Below are 27,399 nucleotides of genomic sequence, written 5' to 3' on the forward strand. Positions count from 1 at the left end.
TGACTAAAGACTAAAAACTTCATTCTCAACAAAAATTATAAAAATATTTCTACCTACATAGGCTTATATGAAATATTTCAATACCCCCCCAAAACAGCATACTGAAGGATGCAGCATATATTTTTCCCTTTTCTTCTGTCAACCAGTATTTTGGTACTTTGCAAGTCAGTCACACGTGTTAAGAGGCTCAACACCTACGGTACCTTTATGAGTTACAAAAAACAGATCTTGTCATTTCCTCACCACAGATCTTGAACTCGTCTTTTTTTTTCCCACGTCATATTTGGAGAAAATATTACATAAGGCATGGAATACTGCAGTTAATAGGTACAGCATCTCAGTCTGCTGRAAGCAGGATTTCTCAGAAAGGGAAAGATCCACGACCAAGCAGCATGTCTTTTCTTTTTAATGAATCAGGCCCCTTCAGAGGAGAGGTTTGATTTTTCCTGTATCACTGTTACTATTAATGTGGAGATTTAAACTGTACTAGAACTCAACCATTAAAAGCCAGAAGAGTACTGGAAGAGTAATTCGTACACCTTAGTATGTGACTTGACTTTTTAAAATATTGAGCTATCCCTAATTCTCCACTTTGACTTTTCTTTTCTTTTTTTTTTTTTTTAAAGCAGACTCATTTTTAAAAGCAGATTCATTTTTAAAAGCAACATTGATTTACAACCAAAAATATTTTTCTTTATATCTTATGACTATAAGTAATTACGGTATTTTTTAAAATGTCTGTGCTCACTAGTTTTATTTATCACAGAAGAAGGAAGCTGAGAGACCAGCGTCAAATCCTCGACTTGTATTAACTCTGGGGAAAGTGGTGATTTAGGGGGCTTTATACACCCAGAAGAATCTCCAGATTCTTGTTTGCATTTCTTGCTGCGAGCCTTTCCTGAAGACAAAGTTGAGGATAACAGTGCAGGTTTCTGAATGCTGGCAGAACTGCTAATATCAGCTTCATTTTTTTTCTGACTTTGTGGTTTAGGTGAAATCTCCTGAATAAATAATAAAAAATTGATACTTTTATTTCAGTTTCTTCACTGTAGTTCTTGTATTCTACTTTGATCTTTTAAAGCAACTTTAGTATTCAAAACACATTTTAAAGCAACAGTTAATATTTTCAGTTCAAATGAAAAATAGATTCAAATGTATCACAGTCAACTCATGTTTTAAAGGGGCACTGTCAATTATTTTCAGTATTCAGAACACCTTCTTTTCTCACTATTTGAAATATCTACAAAAAGCCTGAAAACAAAGCTATTTGCTTATATCCCCATTCAGAAAGCCTACCAAAATCTTTTTTTTTTTTTAGTTTGTCTCTTTTATATTCAGGGTGGCAGCACCATCGATGGAGTCAAAGAATAATTTAGAGAACACTGTTAAAAGTTAGAAAACTTTTAGTTTTTAATTAGATGTTTAAGACAAATTTCACTTTTGGAGAAGAAACTGAAAAAGTTGACAATGCTCCTTTAAGAAAAGTCTGAAAACAATTAAAAAACTCCCAAATATTGAACACGCTCTCACACAACCCCTTTCAGTGCTGGGAGTCTGGATTTCACCACATAATGTGCTTGTGCAAACACATGAAGAAATCACAACTTCTAGCACCACAGGGTTAACTAGATTGCTAACCGTGGGGGGAAAATGAGCAGATACAGAGTTAAGACACTTTTTGGAAAAAAAAGAACATATGATGCAACTTCCCAATAACRCCAGTTGTCATCCTTTTTCTTAACACACATAATGAAGTATTATTTTTATACAATTCACATGCATTGACAGACATTAGCATTGTATTTTTAGCTAGAAGGAAGTCCTTCCTATTTTACTGGATAAGCTGTGCAGGTGTTGCAACTTGCCCAGTAATGCAAAACTGTAATATCCGAATGCAATTTCTTAGATCTGTCCTYTCTCTTGTCCCAGTTATATCACACAGCACAGTATCACCTAATAAAACCATAATTATCAAAGTAGAAAGGTATTTCTAGAATATGTGCACCACTTTATCCAAACTGAACAGAAATGTCACACCTCTGATGACTCGAGGGTATYATTCAGTTTTTTTGGTATAAGTAACAACTTCATTTTCCACTGGAACATGGAAAGTTCCAGGGGAAACCAACATAAATGCACATCCTATGTACGCAAAAAAGGCACCCTTGAATGCTATATGAATAGCTTATTGGAAGTACCATATAAAGATCCGGTGCAAAATGTCCCATTCAGCAGACATCAGTACTATCTTGAATAACTCCATTATACACATGTATTAAGTGCACTTTATTCATTTAAATAAAATATTCCATGAACTGTAGAGTATACCTATGCTGGTTATAAGAGGTATTACCAGAAATTAATTAGAGCCATAACTTGTAAATAAACAATTTTATTGTTCATCTTCACAGATGTGAAAGACATTACTACAGCATCCATTACTTTCAAATTACAAAGTTATTTAAACAAGATTAAAAAATTAAATTAATATTTTGATAAGGTGCTTAACCTTTTAACAGGACAAATTAACATTAAAAACCTTAAAGACTTAATGCTATTCATCTAAGCAGTCTTGGTCAAAAGGAAATATAGCATGACATACCCTAATACAGTTAAATATACTACTGTATCTGCACCTAACTGTCTGAGGTTTCGGGTTTAAGACAATCGTAAACTAAAAAAAAATATATAAATAAAATATACTTCCATCAGCAAAGTAAGTTTCTGGCTGTTGGGCTGAATACTTCTACCATGTTCTGTATTACATTATTAAAAAAAAAATCTCAAGATATTTTACCCATCTAATTTTATAGCAGTAGCAGACAAAACCTCTAATTAAGGGCTGTCAGCTYTGCTATTGGAAAAATCTTTTGGAAATTCTATAACTTGGCCATTTTAATTTGAATTTGGGCAGGAACTTAGTGAAGAAAAGCTTCAAGCTCATAATTCCCCCCCCAAGTTAATCATTTAAATATTTGGGGGATTTCTGTTTTTAGACAGAAGGGAAGAAAAACGAGAGTTTGGGATTTTAGATGCCTCTTTAAAAGAGCTTAACTAGTATTTCCAAAAAATGAGGTTTTTCAGACCATTAGCATGTAAACAGTGACAGAGACATCTGTATTTTTATTTCTAATCAACAAAACAGAAACAGCTGAGTTACTAAGTCTAAGAAATAACAAAAAGGTTTTAATAAATATGCACTGTAGTTTATACTGTTGCATACACAGTCTATGTAAACCACAAAGTCCCATTCATCTCAATGGGATTCTTCAAGGTAAGATTTACATTGTAATGATCCCTCCAGAAACAACATGCTCTCAGCCATTTCACAGTTTTTTGCACATTGAAAATATTACACACAATAGCAAAAAATCATAGCATCTTTAATATGCAAAAATTTGAGAAATGGAATGTCATGTCAATACATTGTAAACCTTTATGCAAAATATCAGTCAATGCATTGACACCGCAGTGGCTCAGTTAGCCGTTACAGTGACAGCATTAAAAACAGAAAATAACGTTCCATTGACAGCACTCGCATCCAATGTGGTATCAATGGAAAAAACACAGCAACGCAATTATATCAGCTCTAAAGAACCAGTACAACCAAAATATTAAAAGAAGTTTGGGGTAGGGACTGCTTATAGAGTGTGCCGGGGCTTAAGAACAGAAGTGCTCTTTTAAGAAGTGCATGAAGCAAGTCTATTTTATTTAAACACTGCTATTAATGAATGAAAATGAATACAAAAAAGCCRTATTAAAACTACGTTAAGGCTCTGATTAAAACCAATGCAAAGCAAAGATGTCCAGCATCAAGACTACTTTTCATCCTTAGCTTGCTTTACTGTGCTTAAGCATTCAGCCCTTTTAATATGCACAATAATGCACAGCTGAGTCAAGCAATGCCTGAACGCAGTGGAATAAGCCAAAGACAAAGTAGCAGCCTTTAGGTCCTGCGAATATGCAGATTTAAAAGTCAGACCCTTAACATTATTTAAAAGTTTCTTTTTTGTATTTATTAAAATACACACCCTAGCAAAATGTATGGCTCATTGAGCAGTTCATAAAACACAAACAGTCTACAACACCAATTCTTACAATATAAAAGAAACTTCTTACAAAAGAAGTTTGACTTGATGTCAAAAAACCCTGTTTCAAACACAAATTAGATTTGTGTAAGGGTCTTCTCCTAGCCAGTCATGGTCATAATTACAGCTATAAAACTGGACCTTGGGAAACYGGTCTCCTAATTTTTGCTGCATGGTGACTTTTTGCTTTTGTTTTTTTTGTTAATTTATTTTCTGATATGAAAGCTCATAACTGAAACTCAAGTTAATTCTGTGGTTTGAGACAATTAAAATCCATACGTCTGGCTATGAGGAAATGTAAACATAAGATCRAGTTTCAGTTCCCTGTTACATATGAAGGGGCAAATTTTAGTGTTGTAGGTTCTACACCTCCAGGGCACACTCCAGTGGGAACCTTGCAAAAGAATCAAACTCTACCATTTCATACCTGCTCCAGGACTGGAGCTGTTTCTTTGTTGCCTTCCTTTTTTTCAGCACCATCCGCAACAACAGCTTTGGATGCCAGTAAACCTTAGGAGAAAAATTGCAGAGATTTTTATTTAGAAAAAGCTTGTGAGGAGGATTTGTGGAAAACAGAACAAGAGGATGAGAGAAGAAACATGAAGTGTTTGCATTTCCCATATAATTCTCTCTGAAACAGCTCCACACAAAGCTAAATGTGGTAAATTGGAAGAAACAAGTTTTAGGATGTTCCCATGATGGCGAACTATCATGAGAGGTACTTCTCTGGCACTTCCACTAGCAAGATGGAAAAAATAAATAAATAAATAAATAAATAAATAAATMAAACCAACAGTCATAAAATAATGCCTCACTATTGTGAAGTGCTTGGGCTTTAAAACCAAGCTGATAATCCTTAAACAAATTTTTGAGAAATCCTTTTATTCCTCTCCCCCTTTCTGGGCTTCAACATGTTCCCATAAGGCAAAAGTGTTTAGGATACTGAGGATGGGGGGGGGGGAAGTCCAGAAAAAAAAGGTGTGATATTTTGTTAGAGAGCTGTCAAATTTTTCAGTGTTTCACAAGAATTACTAGTCACTTTTTTTCATTTACTTTTTCTGTTAGATTAAGTCATGCTTCAGTTTATTGGGAAGCAGATGTTTTAAAAAACTTTTTCAGAAGACCATCTTCATAACAAGAGGTGCAAAGTACTATGATTTTGCAGCTAAAGAAAGTTAACTTCAAAGCAGAAACTTACTTAGTCCAAGGATATTAATATATTATCTGGAAAGATTAATTCTGCATTGGATTTCATAAAAGAAGATGCTCTTGCATGCAAATTAACCTTTGCAACTCTAATTATCTTTCTTAATTCTCTGACTTGATTTATACATGTTCTTTATTTTGACCACTGTCACAAAACATGAAATAATTTTCAAAATTAAGTGAAATTTTTTTTATATATTAGACAATGAGATACAGGTTAGAATGCAGCTTTTGTGGTTCTACAGACAGATTCTAAAAACTATCAGAATTTCAGTAACAAAGATTTCTTAAAAAAAAAAATCACTTCTGTGCTGTCCTGTATCTAACCTTTGCAGAAAAATGAAATAGATCATTACACTTGGGGCGATACTGCACACATTTGAAGACATGTATGCATAAGGTAGGGCTACTTTTCTGAAGGGCTTTCTTTACATTTTCATGTCTGCAGTAACAAAAACCCCCAATGTAAAAAACAGATTAAGAAAGCACCCATTGCTTGACTCCTGAAACTCTTGATTCTTGAAAATATTCCCAGATGAATGAAAAATACTGTCTGTACTAACATAAATCTGAAGACAATTTTCTGTCTGAGAGTGCTTAAACACATCTCAAGCTATAATGACTCATTTATCTACTTTAAGAGGGTTTTTTTTTGTTTTTAATATATATACCTAGAAGTTCAGGGTTCAGAAAGTGCAACCACAAAATTGACCTAAATTCTGGCAGACCTGTGAATATACAGCCCTCCTTATTTCCTTCTTCCCATGAGGTATCTTGCTAACCAAACACCACGCCTGTAGAAGACAACCCTACATGCACCAGGACTACCAGTGGACCATCCCTGGTCAGTAACAGTATGTAAGAAATAAAAAGCATGGTGCAGCATAGCGAAACAGAACAAGTATTTTGTTCTGTTAGCTCGCTGCATATATTAATTGTTCTTTTAGGTAATACTGTAGTGGGARATGTGGAAGCAAGCATTTCAACAGAGGCAAAAACTAGTTGGAGAGAGACAGCACTATCTTCTTAACCAGAGGTAACCTTCACCTTCTGGAAACGTAATTTYAGCCAGTGGTAGCAGCAGCAAAAAAACTGAGCAATATTTTGTTACCTGGTGAGCGAAGAACACCAGGTGCAGCTGCTGCCCTTGCAGCAGGCAGGAAGAATGAATGAACATTCAATGAACAAATACTGAATGCTGAATTTAAATTCAAAAAGAGTTCCCTTCAAACAGCCTCCTACAGCCCAATTTGCTCTACTTTTACTTCCCCAATATAGCTATAAGACATTCGGTAAGTGAATGTTTTCTAACAGCTACAATGCTTTATTATTCTCCTGTAGCCATTTTGATGGTTACACCCATCATAAGCATATCCCTAGTCTTCCTTCAAATCAAGAAGTAAAACTCATGCTAGAGACAAAAAAATACAGTATATAACGTTCAAGCATAAGAAATTAGCACAYAGCAAGAGGAAGTGTGATCATCAGCAGTTACGTTTTCAAAATACTCCATCATTCTGTGTAGCAATAAACAAAAATTACAGTATGATCTGCAAAAGTAGGGTGCTGGTTTGAAAACAGTTCAATATATAAAATAACTGCCAAGTATGACAAATTTTGTCTTGGAATTAAAAGATTAATTCCCTTTCACTGAAAGGTAACATAACACTTCAATTAGTAGAGTAAGTTTTCATGGAGACAAATAGAAACTGTTTTTAGAAAGATAACAACAGCTGCAGCATTACGTTGTCTAATTAATCAGTTTGGTCTATGAGAGTCCGTTTGCGATTATTGTCACAACACTCCTTAGGACAGCAGGATCTTTCCATAAGCACAGAAAAATACCGTTTCTGGAACTACAGGCTTTTCAAYTGGTTTTGGTATCTTCTGCTACAACTTATCCTCCTGCTGCTCAGCAGCAATTAGGTTGGGACTTAATGAAGGGAGAGARCAGTATGAGCAAAGGAGAGTAGAAATGAGACTGAAGTGATCAGTCATCCATTAACCAAACTCAAGACAAAAGAGGAAACCTTCCAGGAAAGGAAATTCTGGAGACTGATTTATTTATTTATTTTTAAATAAAGAGCACTATCTTCACACCATGCTCCATACTGACCCATTTCATTTGTTTACTCCTTTAGTTTGAAAACACCAATTGAAAGAGATTGAAACAGAACCACACTCATAAGAAAACTTACTAAATGTTCTCAGCTGCTGACTTACAAAAGGTCTCAGCAGAAACAAGTCTGCAAAAACTCATCATGCAGTTTAGTAAATAAGGTTCTTTTTGCCTTATAGAAATAACTCTGACTTTTTATATGAATGACCTAACTACTGTATCTACTAGCAAAAATCTCATCTTTAGCACAAAACAGTTTGTCAGRCTTCATACTAAGTTTTATTTATTAGAAATATGAGAGGAATGCATTTCTTTCTTGCTTTATGTCCAAGAGACCTCTTAAAGAGGAGCTTCACAACTTTTTTCCTCTAGCTTTTGAAGTGTGCCCTGATACTTTCCCAGTACAGGCACAAACATATTACCTCATCCTAAATACTGATGGGCCAATGCTGGCAACACAATTTGCTTATTAGGAGGGGGTGGAGGAGGGATACAAATTGAAATGATTTCTCCACATTTATCTAAGTAAATTCCTATTAAATTTTGGAATAAAACAYGTAAGAGAGAGACAGAGTTACTGGAGAGAGTCCAGCAAAGGGCTAATAAAATGATTAAGGGACTAGAGCAGCTCTCAKGTAAGGAAAGGCTGAGAGAGCTGGGACTGTTCAGCCTGGAGAAGAGAAGGCTGAGAGGAGATCTTATCAACGTGTACAAGTATCTGAAGGGAGGGTGTCGAGAGGATGGGACCAGACTCTTTTCAGTGGTGCCCACTGAYAGGATGAGAGGCAACAGGCACAAACTGAAACACAGACRSTTCCATCTGAACACAAGGAAAAACTTATTCCCTGTGAGGGTGACAGAGCACTGGAAGAGGTTGCCCAGAGAGGTTGTGGAGTCTCCTTCCTTGGAGATATTCAAAAGCCATCTGGACAGGGTCCTGGGCAATGTGCTCTAGCTGACGCTGCTTGAATAGGGGGGTTGGACTAGAACTCCAGAGGTCCCTTCCAACCTCAACCATTCTATGATTCTGGGATTTCAACTTAAAAAAAAAAAAAAAAAAAGTATTTTATAGCTCTATATATGTTTTCCTTTAATACCCTTGAGTAATAAACATAAGGAACAGATGCTTTGGATACTGCCAAACCCTTTTAGCTCTTCTTTGTTTCAATTAATATCTAGGCATTATACTTTCAAATGACATACTGCAAACTCCTTTCAGCAACTGTTTTACTTTATGACAAACTGGAATAGAATGTTTGATTTTCCCAAACCAATGACAGTAATAATTTACAGTGGTGATATCTAACTCATGACTCTGTTAAGAACTTGTGCAAACACCAAATTCACCAGATAATGGAGAAATGGAGCAGTTGGAGTTAAAAAAAAACAACCCACACATATGCAAGAAATAGATCAGTTCAGAATTGTTATCTTCCTAGAAAACTAAAAATACAAGTCAAGTCAGAGACCCTTCTTTGAATTTACAAACAAATTTGATTTTATTACCACTTCTATATTGCTTTAAAATTCCAAACAAGAGCCTGTAGTTAATATCTGCCTGATGAATGTGCTTTTATTGATCTACTTGAGTACCTTATATGTAAGCATGTGTATTTCAATACATTAAAAAGGAACAAATATCTAAAAAACAACAAAGGAAGTTTACCAGTGATCTTATTAAGACGAGCTCTCTTTGCCTGAAACGAGTTGCCTAGATTACTTTTCCTCTTGTGGGATAACGTGTTCTCTGCCTGCACAAAGGCCATCTTTGGAACATCCACTACAGGAAAACCTACTGTTAAACAAGAGAGAAATCTAGTAAGTTCACATTTAATAAATATTTAACAAAACCAAAATATTTTACTRTATCAGAACTGCTGTTAGAATACAGCAATTACAAAAATGTTTATGGTTATTAAAAAATGAAATGGACACATTCTAAAGATTTACAGCACTATAAATTGAAGCATTAGATGCAAACTACTATAAAATTGCAATTTTTACTCGGTATTATGAGAAATACAGTAACAGACTATTAAAATAAACAAATTTTGATCAACCCAGAAATAGAGTTTCAACTATCCCTGAATATGGAAACATCATCTATATTGGAAAAGCTATCTTAAACAATATCTAGTAGTATCTCACAGTTAACAGAAGATCCAGGTATTGGAACCAGAATGCACAATAATGTCATTCGAAAACCTACGTTTTGCAAAAAGGCAATAGGAGTAACTGCTGACCCAACTAGATTTCACTGAAAAAAAGTTTCCTATCTGATTAACAGTATTTAATTAAATAATTTATTAAATTAATCAATTAACAGTGCTATTTCATCTTTTATAGAATCTGTTTTTACCAAATGTGTCACTAGATGTAGGTTCCTCTTCCTTTTTTTGGACTTCCTGCATGATTGTAGAGGTTGAAGTTTCTTCCTTTTTTGAAGGAACTTTTAGCCATTTTCTCTCCTCTTTATCTTTATTGCTGTTTGCGCTGGTTCTAGGTTTACTTCCTGCTTTGTTCTTGGCTGCTGCTGCAGCAGCAGCTTTGACCAAAGCTATCCAATCCTCCAAAAAGGAAAAAAGGCAAGTATTAAAAACAGTTTGAGACTCGAATAGAACATATTTATAAACCCAGTGCAATTTCATCTAGAAATGTTCCAAAGCAGTTGAATATAGTTTTATGGCTAGTACTCAAGGAGTGGCAAAATGAGTTTCCCAAATTGCCTATATAAACTTGAAGTAGTATCAGTATGCCATGGGGATAAAGAGCAAGGGAAAAAAAAAAACTTCAAAAGGACACTGTATACATAACTCTAGCTGCACTAGTTCCCTACTACCTCTTTTATGTCTTACAGATTTAGAAACTCAAGAGCTCCCAAACCCAAACAAACCACTGACTTTATTACCTTTCTAGCTGTGACATACATCAATTTCACTGTAGCTCAAATTTAACTACTGTTCAAAACTACAATCAACTTTAAGCATGGTCCAGATAACTGCATGACATATGGACAGAGCTCTTCCTGAATCACATTCATAGARCACTGACAAAGCTTTTATAAATATACCCGTGTTTTCACAGTAACTACAGATAGCATTCTTTCTGTATTTTATCTTCCACRGTTTATTCAACAATTTCAATAAAGCTCTCTATAACAACTGAATTTCACAATCCACATTTAAGGTAATTAAAGAATACCATTTGGAAAATGGTTAATTTGACCATACACAAACATCCAGGGAATAAAGAGGAGAACCTAGAGCCAAATTCATCTAACCTTAGAAACGTAAATGAAGTCTCTAATCACCCTATASTCAAGGGAGAGAACTAAACACCTCCAGAGGCCAAGCCAAGCTCTTTCCATTAGTCTGGAGTAATCAGACCTGATGTCTCCYGAGTGTCAGGGATCAATCCGATTACAAGAAATTTGGCTCAATCCCTTTTATTAAAATATATTTTTTAAATATTCTGTAACATCAAGCTCCATGGAGAAATTTTACGTGATATAAAAACCAAGAGCAATGTTTATGTTCCACCAATAAGTATTAAGTATCTGAATGGGTTTTTGAAGAACAATTAATTTACCACAGAGATTTGGCTCCAAAAGTGTTTTAGGTTTGTTGCACCAAATATATATATAAAAAAAACAAAAAAACTGATAAGAACTCTCATTTTTTGTCTGTTTTTTGCATGAGTGCTTTAAAAATAGTAAAATTTCCTTTCAACTTTAAACCATATTTTATCCTGGGCTGTTTCCTTATTGTTATGTTATCATATGAGATACCTAAAGTACCTTCATTTTTATAAATCTTGTTTCATACAAAACACAGTTTTCCTCCACTCAGTATATTCTATAAATCTTTCAAATTTCTGCTCTACTGAGGTTTCTTTGCCTTCTTTAATGTATGAGGAGAGCATAATACAAATTACAGAAGTGTTACTTTTTCCTGTATTATGCTTTTCCTTTTACAAAGCTCAACATACCATTCACTGCTTCGCGCAAGGTACCCATCTATATACTGTCAAACTATGTACTTTGAAACAAAAGCAGTTTTGGTTCCTCTAAGATGAAGTGTTTCATCTCCAAACTGTCAAAACAAGATGCATATGCTCAGTTTAGCTAGTAGGAAAACAGTTTGGAAGCACTTTGGGAATGGCTGCACAACAGGCAGCTCCCAAAGTCGTTTGGTGCCAGGCCAGCCATGAAGAGCGTATCTAAGTGCTAGCTGGAGAGCCGATCAAAACCACATGAACCTCTTGCTTGACCAACCAAAAAGAGCACACATATTAGCTCTGGTCCATCCAGAGCCTTTCCCATGCAGCAGGTCAAAAAAAGGATTGAGCTTTTTGTGCTGGTGGGGAGACAGGAGACCTGATGGTAGTGTTGCACTGTGCTCTGGCCGAGGGATGAAGAGGATCAGTAACACGGCTGGCGCTTGGATCTTATGATAAGAGTACGAAGAAGAGGAAGTGTGGCCAGCATCAAAGCAGCTTAACAGCTTTTCCATTTTCAGTCAAGCTAGGCACCCTGAAGTCGGAAGCTTTCCAATGAGGATTTCAAGCTCCAAGGGGCACACTGAACTAAGTATCCTGGTTTAACTGTAACTGCAACACAAAGGGGTTTTTGTTTTTTATTTAATTGTTTGGTTACTTCGCTTAAGACATGGAGCTTACGAAGGGTGGCAGGACACACATAAGAATGAAACAAGGTTAAACATTCAGAAGCCAGAGCAGAGAGATGTTATTTATGGTGATATTTATGCTTTTTCTCCTATATTATCTTTTAAAAATCAAACTCAATGAAGAGAACTGGCTGGAAACTGTGGGTCCATTTTTATACTGGCTGAGCAAAACACCTATAAACATTGAAATGGCACAGAGAATTTCTGCTTTTTAACCTTTAACTCCTGCTGAGCAACTATGCAGTTGCACAGCTCCTGACCTGTGAGAACTACCTAAACACATCTGGGATGGTAAGGTGACCACACTTCTTTTGAAGGATTCAGTAATTTCTACTTCAAAAAGATGTGATTTTTTAAAAGATGTGTTTTTGCCTTTTTTAAGAATTTTTTAGAAAGTTTTAACAAAAAATGGGGGAAGCTAGAACAGTAGGAAACTAAATCAGAGAGAATATTGAAATCTCTCTCTAGATAAGGCCATTGTAAGGTATCTACTCTGTCAACCACAATAGCAGGACACCAAGTATTATAGATACAGCATAAACTACTCGTAAATCTTTAATAGCAGGATTTTTTCTGGTGCGTTCAGCAAACCCAAAGCCCAGGATCCAAACAGCAGTACATTATGAAGAAATAAAGTAAAATTCTCCTAAGATAACCTTTCCCTACTTCTCCCTAGTGTTCCGACTTTGGCTCTTTATCAGCTGTGGTTTTGTAATTCTTCACCAGCCTYACATCCAACCTGATTTCCCCCTTTCCCAAAGTATCTCACTACAGTGAATGTTTCTCACTAATGTATATAAGTTGGATTTCCTTTTTTCCTTTTCTCCTCCTAAAGTTCATCTTTTAAGTAAGCAAAGATAATTGGCAGGAGAGAAGTAACAGGACACTGTAGCTAGAAGACAAACGTTTACCACATGGTAACTTTGGAAAATTGTCATTATACTGATTAGATTCACTAAACCAAAGCATAGGAAAYTGCACGATCAAGAAATTAGTAGTAATTATCCAGCACCCTTACACATCAATTRGCAAAACAAAACAAAACAAAAAAAGGACTTTTATTTTAAAATATTCCGTTGCATAATCTTAAACCTGCAACAGTAGGAAGGCAAGAACAGGATCATTTCTAAAATCCAACCCTTGTGTGAATTCCAGAATTGGCACACATCATTCTCCCTTCACCAGCCTACAACCACCACCTTCTTGCATCTCTGTGGTACTACTGCTTCAGCTGTTTYTCCTCTCCTGACACATCACAATCCCAACTCTCACACACTCATACGTACATATACACAAAGCACCATCAACCTATGGACTGTCTGATGCCTGGTCAAGACTGGACTCCTTACTCTCACCTGTCGGATTCTAAACAGTCTGCCCCACCTACATCTCGGCTCACATTGTTTTCTGTCATATCTTCTTTTTTCCTCTGCCCCCATYGCAAATCCATGCTTTTTCCTCAGCTTCCTCTTCCTGGGTGCCAAGTCCCCTCCCTCTCCTTCAAAACCCTCCTCAAAACTCACTTCTTTTGGTTCGATTTCCGTCACTAATCTCAGCTCCGGCGCTATCTGCTCCCTCTCGCGCGCCTAATTACATCGAAGATAAAACAAAAAACATGAAACAGAAAAATTAAGTTATCTGAATACTTCATACGTGCTCTCACAAGGGCAGTCTCAATACCCCCATCCTTTTTCGTTTTCCCTCTGCACTGCTTTAGCCATATTTCTGTGTTATTTCAATTAATTTGAGCTCCTCCGCAGAGAAACCTAGCCCATAGTCTCCCTGCATTGAACTACACAAATATTTTCATTCTTAAAGAAATTTTTGCTTTCCACCCTCACAGCTAAGGCTTATAAAAACATGTCTGCAAATCAAAAATGGAGTTTGAATGTTAGTGTCTACAATCTCTTTCTTTAAGACACAATAAGCTCAAATAAAAGAATATATTTCCTTTTGAAAATAGTATACTGCTCTTGTTGTCAGCATCCTTAAATTTATTGAAAAAATAAATGCGCCTAATATAGGCACATATATAGGCATTTGACTCTGGAGGCGATAATCACTGTTCTTGCTTTCTTGGTCAGATGCAGTCAGTCATGCACTTTCTTTAAGTAAGACTGAACTGAAATATTAATATTTGCATAAAATTTGATTTTTACATGTTTTTTTTATAAGTATTTTCTACCACTAATATTCATTAGCAAAGAATTAAATAGTCTATATCCCTCTTCATCAGAATAATGAAAATTCTGCACATGTAGCACATAACTTCCAAAATAGATCTTGCATTGTTAAGCTTGCTAATATTCTAGAATTTAAAGAGGTTTCTTAAACTTAGACAAATCTCTTGAAATTTATTTTCCTTTAGAAAAAGACAGAAACAAGCTGCAGGTTTAAGCTAGGCATGAAATGTCAGATCTGTCAACTGCACTTTCTCAAATCAAATTATATTCTTGGCTTTTTTGGGCTATAAATCATTTCAAATAAATGTCTTCACATAGAACAATAAGGTAAAAGCCTGAAAACATTCATTTGAGTTTGAGGCTTTGGCTTACACTAAACTCAGTTCCAGAAAACTGATTTTCAAACAAAATCTTAGATTACATTATTATTAAAGACCACAAAAATATTTTGAAAGGCAAATATTTTTGCCATAGCAAGATGATGTAGCAGATGTTGGAGAAAAAAGGAGCTTTGTCTCTGAAAGCTACAGAACTTTGTGCCTATCTCTAATTTTGCACAATGAAATGCCAAGTCTAATATCAATTAGTGTTGCAGGAAGCATATCTGGTGTTTCTCTTGCTGCAAAAGACAGCCTTGAAAAATCTAATTCCATCACAAGAAGTGTTAAGTTTGGCCCACTTTTTCTGTCTGAAGACTTCATTGAAGCTACCTACATTCAGCCACTGAGATGCATGAACCTGATGCCATCACTCTCAACCACTAAAGAAAATTGGAAATTGTAAGATGAGCTGGGCTGCCACCAAGCATATCTGGACATCAAAATGGTAGCTAACCAGCATCTGTAAGCAACTGAATCTGTTTTTACATTTTAAGCTGAAAATGCCTGTGGCCTAAGAGAAATAACTCAAGGCTAGACACAATATGGCTACCTAGAAAAAGCACAGGACTGAGAGGAAGGGACCTCTTGACATTATCACAGAAGGGCTATTTTAATCCAGTTGCAACCACATTAACCAAGTTTTCCTTTTTACAAAGTYGAATGAAATGCTCTAGCTTCCTAACTTACTGTCATAGTGAAAATATTAATTGAAATATTATACACTGATTTGACAGAATTATTGTAATATTGCAGCAAGAAGCCAGTGGTAGCCTGAATATGGACTTCAGTTTAATCTCTTTAAGGAAAGGTGGTTTAAACAGTGCAAATGTTGCCTGCACAGTGTTACAGTGCTTAGCTGTTCAACCCTAACATGCAGCCATCTGCAATGTGGAGGCGGCGGCCAGGATACCAAACTGTTTAAGACAGTTCTTGTCTCCATCTGCCCTTGTCACATGAGCAAAATAAGGATTGTTGCAACAGTAATTATGAAATATCTGAATTTTGTTCGCCCCAAAGAAAATTTGGAGCAAATAAGAATAGTCTTTTTACATTTCTTRTATTTGAGTTTCAAGTAGTTTCAGTGGAGTTACTTCTCATTCATTATGAAAATAGAATTATCATGCAAAATAAACTCCATACAACTTTCACAGAAAGTATATAACTAGTTTTGATATTTAGGGGTTTTTTTTTTGGAAGTAAAGATACAGCTAGAGACTAAATCATATCCTCTATTTCACAGTCTGCATCCATACCTACTCAGCATCTCCTCTTTAAGAGCAACAAGGACATTATCAGAGGTAAAACTAATATTTACCTGTCTGAACCCCTAAAAGTTCTGATACAGGGGAGAAAAAAACCCACACAACAGTGATGTTAACAAGAACATGTGGGCAAAAATCTATCGCTGTAATAAGCCAAGGGGGTGGGAGGGAGGAGGAAAAAAAAATAAAAAAAAAAAATCACCAGCACAGACCACTGGCAAGCTAAAGCTTTTTCCTGAAAGGCCACAAAAGAAAAAAAGAAAGTGTCTGGATGCCCCTGTGCTTGTAACCTCCGCAAGACAAAACTCTGGAAAAAGATTAGTCAGCAGTGTACAGCATCTAGACATTTCAGATAGAGGCAACACTACTAGAGCAGCGCACACTCCAAGGCATCATAAGCATCATCCATAAAATGGGTGAAGCAAGATAGTGAAGGACCCAAAATAAAGAGACTGTAGTCTAAAACTACTTATGCTAGATGATATTTTTACTAGCTTTCAGGACTCAAGGTATTACGAAAATCAATATAAGAACTAACAAAAAGATACCTAATATTCTTACCTGCCCTTTTGCATCCTCTGGCATAGATTTGATATGCATCCTCTTAAGACATCGAATAACACCATCATAGAATTGTACTGTGAACGTTCCTACAAAAGGATTGATGTAATCATTACAACTCTTAAGAAACAAGTATACCTCACCACTCTGTGATTACCAAAATGTTTCGTAGGCTATATGAAAAAAGCAACTTGATGTTAACTACGTGCAAGATCAAGAATTTTAAGAAAAATAAAAACCCCTGCTTTTATACTGTCACTTTTTGTCCACTTGCACAATTCCAAGCAAGTTTAAGCTACCATGTCACTTTTGCTCATACTACATTGATTGATGCAACGTTTAAGCTACCACTACAGGGAAATAATTTAATTGACAACCAAATGCTCATTTGGTTTAAACTACAGTAAAAACTTTGAATTCATTCTATGTTCATTAAAAAACATCACTCCATTGTGAAGCACTACTCTAAGTTTTTCTTTTAGTTCTGCATTTCCATTATTAATCTACAATCAACAGAACTTAAAAACACTATTAAAATATTTTCTAAAACAATTAAGAAAATTTAAATATGGCAAAGTTAAACCAATCACCAACAGTACAAAATATTTATAACACTATGCAAAGGATATTTTTCTCATCGCTGAAGAAACTTTCAGCATTTTATCTTCTAGGAGACATTCCAATTTTTTAATTTCATGCAGATAAAAGATCAAATCTCTTACTATATTTGGTAGAACAGAAATATTATCAGCAGTATATTGAGGCCGTAAAGGAAGTTTTATGTACATGCCATTTTTAAAGTGGACTACAGCTATAGCATAGCATATGCAAACAGTCCTTACAGATGGATCATATACGAATACATACCCTCTTTATTAATTGCTTCAATCTTTGCAGGATAATATCGACAGTCTGTCCAGCGAGCTAGGACTTCTTCTCCAGGTTTAAAATCCTATTTTAAACAATTTTAGTTATTAATATTTTAAACATTTAGATTTTTTCCTAAAAAGACTTGAGCATTGTGCCCTAGAGAGATTTAATGTAGGAAAATAAATGTAACAGCTTACCAAAGAAAGTCAAAGCCAAAACAAACATGCCACTTACAACAAATTCTTCATCATCTTTCAGCCCTTCTTTCCTTAATGCTGGTCGCTCCAAGGGTCGCAACCTATTGCTGTCCCAGTAAATCCACTCATCATAGCGATGACTCCAGCGTTCAAAATGGACCAACATCTTTCCTTCTTCATAGTCTATCTTCTCAATACGAGATGGATACCTTGAATGATAAATGCAAACTGATAAATTCAGAAGCTTTTTCCAGGCTTACTTTTTTTTTTTTTTTGTATACAACAGCACCTACATGATCATTCAAAAAGTTATATTAACACTTTGTACTGAGAAATCTCTAAGTCTGAAAAAGATTAAGATGCTAAACTGTTAGCAGGATAACATTTAGTTCAAAAGACAGCGGCACATTACTGATATATCACCAGCTTCATCATAGGTTATTATATACAGACATAAACCTGGAACTGCCACACTAAGACTGCCTGAAATTGATAACAGAAGTTTGTGCTTAGCTGATTTAAAACCTGTGTTCATTTAAGGCTAAAATCTATGTGGATTTTTGATTGCTTGGGGATGGGGAGGTAATCAACTAGTTTTAGAAGTACGTTCATTACCTTTAACATATGAAATGTTTCACTAAACTGTTCCATTGATTTCACACAAATCCAAGCATCTAATCAAAACAAGTCAACTGAACATTCCCACACAGTCTAAGTCACTTTTTAAAAGATCAGCTTCAATGATTTCATTGCTATTAAATCTGATTCACAGTACTTATGTTTAGCAGTCACTTCTTTGTAACTGCATATCCACTAGAATAAATATGCCAATCTTAAGATGTGCATTTTAGTCTCACAAACATTGTATATACTCAGGGCTAATCAGAATTGAGCTGAAAACAGAACAAATCTTATGTATCCAACTTTGTGGGCGTGGCAAGGATGTAACATGGATTCAAACAACCTTATAGTTTAGGTACCATAAATTTTAAAATACACTTGTAGGAAAAATGGCAAGTTTCTCTGTCTTCAGCAATTATTATTATTCAGCCTTACTATTTCTGTTTCAATAAAGTGAATTATTTCACAAAATTGTAGTAAGGTAGCAACACATGAACTGGTTTTGTCATGCTACTTCATGCTATGAAGCGCACAGAAAACTGGAATCAGGCAAAATTCAGCTCCTTCTCCTCCTCAGAGTATTACAACAGATCCAAAGGCACAAAATCTCCTATAAAAAATGTAAATTAGTTTATCAAATTTTCTCCAGTTTATATTCCAAGTAACAAAACCAAACTGGAAATAGCTTCTAATGTCCAAACGCAAATAATGGTGGAATAGAGAAGGTTATGGACAGCCTAAAGTTAATAAAACRTGCATTGAGAAGAAGTACCACAACAAAAAGAAGACTTCACTTTTGTTAATAGATAACGCGTTCTTCTACCAAAATGCCACTGTTGAGCAGTAACAGAGGGCAGAGCTTGGTGTGCCAACATCCAGTCCTACCACATATTCCATTAGCCAAGAATACTATTGACATATACAGGAATCCAGTCAACATTTTCTATTTTGCAAATACTTTCTCTTCAAAATATTGAGGTTGCTGACAAAGGAATCTTTAATACTACATTCGGATTAAGATACAGAAGTTCAAGAAGCACAGGTTTTCCTTCTTTCCTGGTGACTACTGGGAAAAGAACATTAAAACAAAAAAGTGCCACACTCTCAACTGGCTCTTTCACTTGACTCATTTTCCAGTCCTGCTTCTTCAGGAGCGGCACTATACAGAGCTTCCCAACATCTAAATATCTCAGACTTATGAGAGTTGCAGAGTGAGAAAAACGCTAACCTGCTAGGTTACTACTGCAGCTACTTCAATCACATCTTATCCCCACATCAGAATGTGCAAACAGTACACCTCTTGTTGCTCTTCTCTCATCCATATATTTCAGAAATGCAAAACATTTTCATAGCCATTCCTTAAGTTCCTAACTTCTTTTCACTGAACTTAAGAAAAATCAATTTCTCAGATTCAAACTGCAGACTCTCCATTGCCAGCCTATCAACAATTCTTTTTAAAGATAAGAACTCCACTGGACTTTTCAGAGAAGCAACAAGAGAGACCCCCTAATGCCTCTAAAGGAGACTGACAACAACAACAACAAAATCAAAGGAGGACAGTGAAACTGATGATAGATTGCAACAAAACAGAAAACAAAACTGAAAATCAAAACCCAAATCCCATTATCAACATTCTGGTTTATTAACTTTGAGCACGGTTTCAAAAAAAATAAAAATGAACCAAGGGATGGTTTTCCTAAGCTCCAATGACGCTTTCTTCTTAGGAGTTTTCAGGCCACTACTCTTACAAAGTTAACCAAATATAATCTTATTAGTTTCTTGGTCTTCCCAGGTCTTCTGATTTCAAGCTTCTTAAAACTACACAACAAGTGTCAGCACAAGCAGAAAGAGCGGCCAAGCAGAGGAAAAAGTTGATACACTGTTAACACAGGAAACATATGAGTAAGAATGTTACTTGAAAGAGTTCTGACTAGTAGTAAAGGATGATGTAGAAAGTATTTAATAGACCGAAGGAAGAAAAAATACTAGAAATGCAAGAGGACAGAAGGTTCCACTTTGCAACAATTAAAAACAAGAGCTTACGCCCAAGCACTGAAACTGGAGTAGTGAAATGAAGGACAAAAAAAGATGGTGCTCTTTCTCCCTAGAGGAGGAAAGTTCAGGTTAGAGACCAGCAAGAAGGGGATATAAAATTAAGGCTACTTTACRGAATTCAGGGATATCAGTCAAGGGGACATCTTTTTCTGGGCATCTAAGGGGTAATGTGCTCACCAGGGCACTGTCTTAGAACAGTTCCCTTGCTACGTTTCTATTGTTGTATGGCTGGTAGGTTTAATCATCTGGTCATCAGCAGTAAAATCCAAGCACCGTCTGCATAAGAAAACAAGAAGGATGAACTAGCAAAATACAGTAGAACGCCTTGGAAAGAGAAAACCGGGGGGGGGGGGGGAGTGAAATACAGAATATAGCTTATAGACAAATAAAAATGAAGACGACGTTAAGGAAAACTCAACAAGCCACATATCAGGACATTAATATATTTCAAAAAAATTAAAGAACAAACCTAGCATCAGTTAATAAAAGATGCAAAGTATTTAGTCTCATTAGGGATCACTTGGCAAAGCTAAGCAAAACCAGCAGCAAGTGTTTAGTGGTTTATTTCTCTTTGGCAAACAATTTCTGCTAATCAAATTGTTTAAATTTTTTTCAAAGCTAAATCTTGTGAGAATCATGTCATTATTACAAAACAGCTTTATTCCAATAAATTATGCTTCTTAAACATATGTTATTAAGTTGACCAGCTGCACAGTGGTTGCAAGATGAATAAAACCAAAACCTGCATTCAACCCCAATCTTCAGAAATGGAAGATTAGCTAATCTCTTAACTACCCAGGCTATAATATGACTGGTTATTAAGTAAACCAAAAATAACTTTGTATAGATTTAGCAACAAGATGTTACCCTCAACATCCACTAAATTTAGCCACACAATGTGCCACAAATATGTATAAAGAGTAATATTTATGTATAAAGAGTAATATTTCATAATACTGGTCCCACAGTGAAAAAGAACAAAGTAGCTTTTTATACTTGCATACATACTGCAGAGTTTACTATTGCAAATTTTACGTTACACAGAAACATTCTTTTGATGTTACAGTCTTTGTACTTTTACTGAAAACAATTTCATAAATTGCAAAGTTCTACAAATGTTTCAAAGGCAGGTATGTATTTCCTGCCAATAAAAGGAAAAAAGGCAGCAAAAATAATAATTATATATATATATATATATATATATAAGTTTTAAGAACTCTAGTAACAACGCATGCAGAAATGACAAAAAGTCCTTATTTTTCTTTATTGGATAACATTTGCTCATCGCATTAAGATTTTGAGATTCAAAAAACCTGTTCTTTTGACATTGTACTCAAACTTTCCTCATTAGAATTTAGCAAGTTCTTCTGTTAATTTTCARGCAATAACTAACTTTCTATCCAGAGCTGCACTAACAAGATTTGATAATTCACATTATGTATACTAAAGCTTTTGCTGAATATGAGCAATGTTGATGTTTGTTCTGTTGGAAAAAATTAGTAYGAAAATGGTTATGTCTGATAGAGAAGATGAATTATATGAAGAAGTTCCTTTGATTGCAAAGCTACAAGTGGGCATTATGAAGAAGTATTACAAAGGGGAATCTAAACATGCTTTACAGTACTGAAACGTGATGATGTCTAAGGGCAAGCTACCTACCAGTCAGGTTATTTCCCCCACACACCTACCCCCAGTACTCCACACTAAGAGATTTGCCAAGGTTCCTCTAGCAGAAATTGTAAAAGGGCAATCTAACAAAAAAATACACTTTTGAAGACTGAGAAAAAGGTCTTTACCTTTTGCAGAAAAAATAACAAAACAAAAACCCCACAGCATTCCTGTTCAATAATGCAAGTGTTCTTTTAGTAAGAAGGACCAATAGCCTGCACTTTTTTTTTTTTAATACCAATAGTCTGCAAGCATGCTGGAATTATATTTAATAATCCCAATAAAGTCTCATCCAAATTTCAAATCCTTTTTAGAGAGCAGGAAATTGTTAGCTGATGATATCTGCTTGATTTACATAAAGCTTGTTCTCCATTCTCAAGTTCCAGGGATTCCAACCCATGAGAATTACATAACTTTATTTGTAAAGCTGCAAAATTCACACAGCTTACATAACTTAAATGAGGTACCATTGGTCAGACAATCGTGCTCAGATACACAAATAGGAAAAGTTAAGTGGTAAATGTCATAGTTTTCATTTCTTCACAGTAAAAATACCTTCAAAAACCCATTTTCTCCAATGCAGATCAGCCAACAGATACTAATGGACACAAGAACAATACTTTGCATTTTTACAACAATGTTTTCCATTTGACCCTTCAAAAGTGATCAACAAGCAGCAAATTACCCTGTGAAGTAAGAAAGCAACTATTTTAAGAGATGGAAAAACGGATGCAAAAACGCTAGGCAATATGCCTAAGTCCACACCTACAGAAAATCCAGAAACAGACACACATTTCCTGAATTCATGATAAAAAGTCTTTCCTTCCATCTCTCAGAGGATATAATACTAAATACATTCCATTCTGACCTCTCTGTAAACAGTCTTCCTGCATCTGCAAATTCTGCAAGCRCTTATTTCTAACTCCCCACCTTTTAGCCTTCATTATATCAATAAAAAGCAGAATTTTCACAATCCTTTCAAATATCAGGCTGTCAGGTATCCCAGTCAACTGAAATTCAAAGCAAGGACCGTACAAAACAATATTTTCCAAAATCTTAAGGGGAAAAAGCTTTAACAGGTATCTCCTCCATATTGAGAAAAAAAAAAAAATCCATCCAGACATCAAGCCAAAGTACTGTTATTCTGATAACTAACCTACTTAAGCGAGCTGTTTCCACTCCAAAACTGCCACAAAGGACATTTAACTATACTTCCTTCATTACCTAACTTATAGTTTAAATTTTTATAATCAATTATAAAAATCCATAGTCAGAATCATCACTTTTTCAGAGCAAAATCTGGCACTAGTAAGGGTTTTCTATGGGACAACCAGTAGAGAGCTGAAAACAGCAATAGAGAAAGAGATGTACCTTTAAGTCCAGAAATGCATCAATTTTATRCAAACTGTATGTCATACTCCTGGGAGGTAGCAGCTTAAGAACCAGCCTTGCAAATATTCATATGCTTGCAGATACGTGCAGTTTTACTGCTGTTTCAATATCTTAAATACCCATTTGCGTTGTCAGTGACAGGGTGCGGGGTGTGTACGTGGAAGGGGCCTCATCCACCAAGATCGGAGACAGCACAAACTCTCTGGACAGCCTGCTCCACTACCTGACTATCCTCATGGGGAAAAAGTTTCTCCTTGCATCTCACCTGAACCTCTCCTGTTTCARTTTATGCCTGCTCTYTCTTCTCCTTCCCCCATGCAGAACTGAAGTGCTTGGCTACATCTTCTTGATTATCTCGCTGTAGGTGCTAGTGGGTTCCCCCCAAAACCTTCTCTTCTCCAAGCTGAAGAAGCCCAGCTCCCTCAGCCTCTCCTCATGGGGCACATGCTCCAGGCCTCCGAGCATCTTTTATTTATTTAATAATCTTCTTTTATCAGTCAGTTCCACCTTACCTACTATCTGATGACAGATGATCATGTGGGTTTTGAACAGAACTGCAGTTCATAGTTCGTTTTGGCTGGGCTTAAATTTAACAAGTGGTACAAATGCATTATGTTAGATGACCTCCCTTGTAACAATATACTAWGTTTTTCACTTTACAAAGGAAATAAATGCAGTTACCTCCACAATAAAGCAAAACACCACCAAAAATAAACACAGTTTGACAGCCTCTCCTTGCTGATCTGTCTGACCAGGCTTTCTTCTGTTCAGTAWTTGTACAAGTCAAATGACACTGGTGACCCAAGCACTGTATGCAAAAACTTCCTCATTAAAAAACAATGGTTTCTTCAAGCAATAAATAGTGAAGGTAYACAATATCCTTTCCGAAGTTTAAGGAACCCATCTAACAGAACAGCAAGTTTCATGAGATGCATTTCAGTAACTACTACACTGATGAAAATCTAAGAGTGTCTCAGAAAGCAAAAAGGGGCAGGCAGCACTTTATTAGAAGRTAGTGGGCTTTTTTTCTTTTTTCTAGAAGCATTTATTAACATTTAAAGTTCATTATATCATGTAATTTGGATCAGTGCTTAAACRACAGCAAGTTTTCAGAGAATGAAAAAATGAAAATCCTTTTAGAAACTATTTTTGAGCAAGTATTCTCAGTTGCTTGTAGAAAGAAAGTTGAGTTAAGCAATATTTCTGCTCTTCGATTTTTGCTTTGTTAGAAAATAGAGTTGCCTAACTTGTATGAAATCTCTTTATTATGTTTCTTTGGAGTATGTTCTATTTCTGCATGCAGCCAAGGGGAATGCATGCTGCTTATATATAGAAACAATTWAAAAAAAAAATCTGCCATCCCCTTGTGCAACAGGYAGACAACTAAGAAAAAAATAACATAGACTTATTCTAGACTCTGTCACCCTAATAACAATAAAACAGCAGGCCTTCTCTAACAAGCGCTGTGTTTATTTACATGAATATAACTTCATTGACTTCATTTCCAATAAAGGCTTGTTTTGAATGCTGCTGTAACTGCCAAATTTTAATATTAACTTCCTGCTCCTATATACAGTATCACAGAAGTTTACATTCACATAAACTAGACCTTTTCTACTGGTGATCCAGCTGAGAAATCAATTCCTGGAAAGTTCAGAATACATCCTATTCTGCCTGAAAATACCAAGTACTCAGCTGTGCACYTTGCAACATGGCCCACGCAAATCTAGACAGGCACTCCAGAACTGACAGGTGACCCTAYCCTTTGGAAAGCTGGATGAATCTGAAAAAAAGCTATATACATATTTAGTGATTTTGTTCTGATACAATTAATCTGAAGAAATTTTTAGGTATTAACTTTTGTTAGCTTATTATATTAACCCATTATCTTTAGTCACAGGAGGTCCTATAAGAAGTCAGCTTTATTAAAATTACTTTATTATTTTTATAGCACTACTCAGACAGTTTCATTATCCTGGCATTCAGTTAAAGATACAGTAAGCTGAAAATCCCCTCCATAGTAATAAATAAGAAGGGCTCTTTAAACCATATTTTCCTTTAAAGACCTGCTTATTCAAACAAACATTTCTGTACAGTTAAAATTAAAGCCCAACAGGTAAAACGTGCCAAGAAACCTGGGCATTTAACCCAATTTTTTCTACAGAGCACGAAACTATTGGAGTAAACATATGCAATCTGCAAAATGYAGATTTCTCTAACACATAATTTGGGATTAGCAGGATCAGACATTGACATGAACAAGAACAYGCTCAGTTCTGTAAAAACACAACAAAAGCCTTTACATTTCCTAGTCCTTATCAATCATCGATAGCAGCTAAGAAAAACCACCTGGAGAGAAGCRTCAACTACCTGTGTCATCCACTTTAAAAACAGCAGACTGAAATAACACAGCCAGCATATCCCATGCATTTAACTCACTTGTGTTAACTAAATTTTGGCTAAGAATTTGTCTTTCAAGAGAACAACTCTTTTTACAGTATCTGGGCTGTGTAGCATGGTCTTTGTGTCCAGAGATTTGCAGCTTGTAATCTTGACTCTTATGCCTGGCTGAGGCAGAGTCACAATTTTAAGCTCTTCATTCCTCCAACTGTTCAATACAAATATGATCATACTTACCTATTTAACAAATTCTGATTAAGCATGTTTTTCAAAAAAATCAGTTTTGTGTACCTGCAAAGTCTGATTACTGAATACAATATAAATGCATTTGCATACCTTCAGACTAAAATAAAAGTAGTCTTTGGTCACTGAAGTTTGCCACATTAACACATCTGATCATCTTGCACATGACACTGCATTCCACACTACTCTGAAAATGCCTTTTTCTTAATACAACTGCATAAGAAATTAAAAAAAAAACAAAACAGAAATGCTTTGTTTGATTTCTGAAGAGAGACTATTTTCCTAAAATCTAATCATTTTAACAGATTTAGTATTTGGACTCTCACAAAGTTCATATGTGAAATGCAATTACTCAGTTTTATAATCAGATGACATAACTTACAACACACACAAAATAATTTTGTTCTTAGCAAATACCGTACAGTGTCTTCCATACCATTTTTGTAAATAGTCCAGTGCCTCCAAACGAGCACCAATCTCAAATGTGATTCCAGGACGATTTGGAGGCTTTTTACTCATCTTGATATTTTCTTTTCCACTACCTTTAGAGGAAAAAAAAAAAGATTATTATTAAAACACAACGTTGTTTTAAAATGCATCATTGATRGCAAATACACGCCAGAGGTTGGGAACAGATGTGAAATTACTAAAGCACATTACGTTCCTATTGCCAATTAACTGCTCGGTTACTGGAAGTTAACAAAAATCTGTCAAGACCAAAAAAAAGCATTTGAAAAGGTTTGCGCATTTGTATTCAGATTTCTTTCCCTGCCTAAAGACAGTCACCAACCTGAAGACTAACCCTGGAGCAAGAAGATCCTGGAACAAAAAACTGATACTACACTATATTGCAACCCCCTGACATCCTTTTGGAACATCATTATCAGAGTAACCTAGAGCCAAAGGGTTTTCTCTCCTCTGCTGTGGAAAAGGTCATGAACAAGAACAAAAAAGAAACGTCTTACAAAAAATCTAAATGGCAAGATGGCCATGGCCTAAAGGACAGGTAACATGAAATTAGAAAAAGAAAGAAAAAGAAAAAAAAGAAGAGGAAAAAAAAGCCATGTTTAAGCTTTGTAAACAGTCTTGAGCCTCATTCACAGCACTGGGTAAGTTTCATCTCCAAGGGCCTTTATTTTTTTAGTTCAGCTACTATTCAAAAATTATTTTTCTGGGCGACTATTACCTTTATTAGTGTGAACTTCTAATCTACTATTACTTTCATTACTGTGAAGCACGGAGCAGCTCAGGGCTGAACACGCCGGCTCCCGCGGAGGAGAAAGGGTGCCAGGGCGCAGGGCCGGCGAGGACCCGGCTCCAGCGCACGAGAGGGGCAGCGCGGGTCGCTGCTCTTTAACAGCCCTGCCGTGYCAGCGCCGGAGCCGCACGCCGGGCAGCCGCGAACCCCGAGGCGGCCCGCGCTGCCCGCCGAGCGCGCAGGACACAAAGGGGTCCTGCCGGGCCGGGCC

At 35.9% G+C, this 27,399-nt stretch overlaps 1 protein-coding gene across 1 annotated transcript in view; it reads right to left on the reverse strand.

Annotated features, from left to right (window-relative positions):
* Positions 1 to 27,196, reverse strand: part of PHF20L1 (PHD finger protein 20 like 1) — a 57,282-nt gene extending 30,086 nt beyond the window's left edge. Inside the window, exons 1-10 of the mRNA XM_026057082.1 lie at positions 27,117 to 27,196; positions 26,367 to 26,472; positions 17,589 to 17,760; positions 17,352 to 17,436; positions 16,485 to 16,573; positions 13,622 to 13,684; positions 9,773 to 9,980; positions 9,080 to 9,208; positions 4,516 to 4,598; positions 749 to 1,001 (exon numbers count right to left, since the gene is read on the reverse strand). Of these exons, the coding sequence (XP_025912867.1) occupies positions 749 to 1,001; positions 4,516 to 4,598; positions 9,080 to 9,208; positions 9,773 to 9,980; positions 13,622 to 13,684; positions 16,485 to 16,573; positions 17,352 to 17,436; positions 17,589 to 17,760; positions 26,367 to 26,449 (1,165 nt within the window). The 5' untranslated portion in view covers positions 26,450 to 26,472; positions 27,117 to 27,196. The remainder of the gene's footprint in view (positions 1 to 748; positions 1,002 to 4,515; positions 4,599 to 9,079; positions 9,209 to 9,772; positions 9,981 to 13,621; positions 13,685 to 16,484; positions 16,574 to 17,351; positions 17,437 to 17,588; positions 17,761 to 26,366; positions 26,473 to 27,116) is intronic.
* Between the last annotated feature and the right edge of the window lie 203 nt (positions 27,197 to 27,399).

Source organism: Apteryx rowi, unplaced genomic scaffold (genome assembly GCF_003343035.1).
Source record: "Apteryx rowi isolate R43461 unplaced genomic scaffold, aptRow1 scaffold_136, whole genome shotgun sequence".
NCBI lineage: Eukaryota > Metazoa > Chordata > Aves > Apterygiformes > Apterygidae > Apteryx > Apteryx rowi.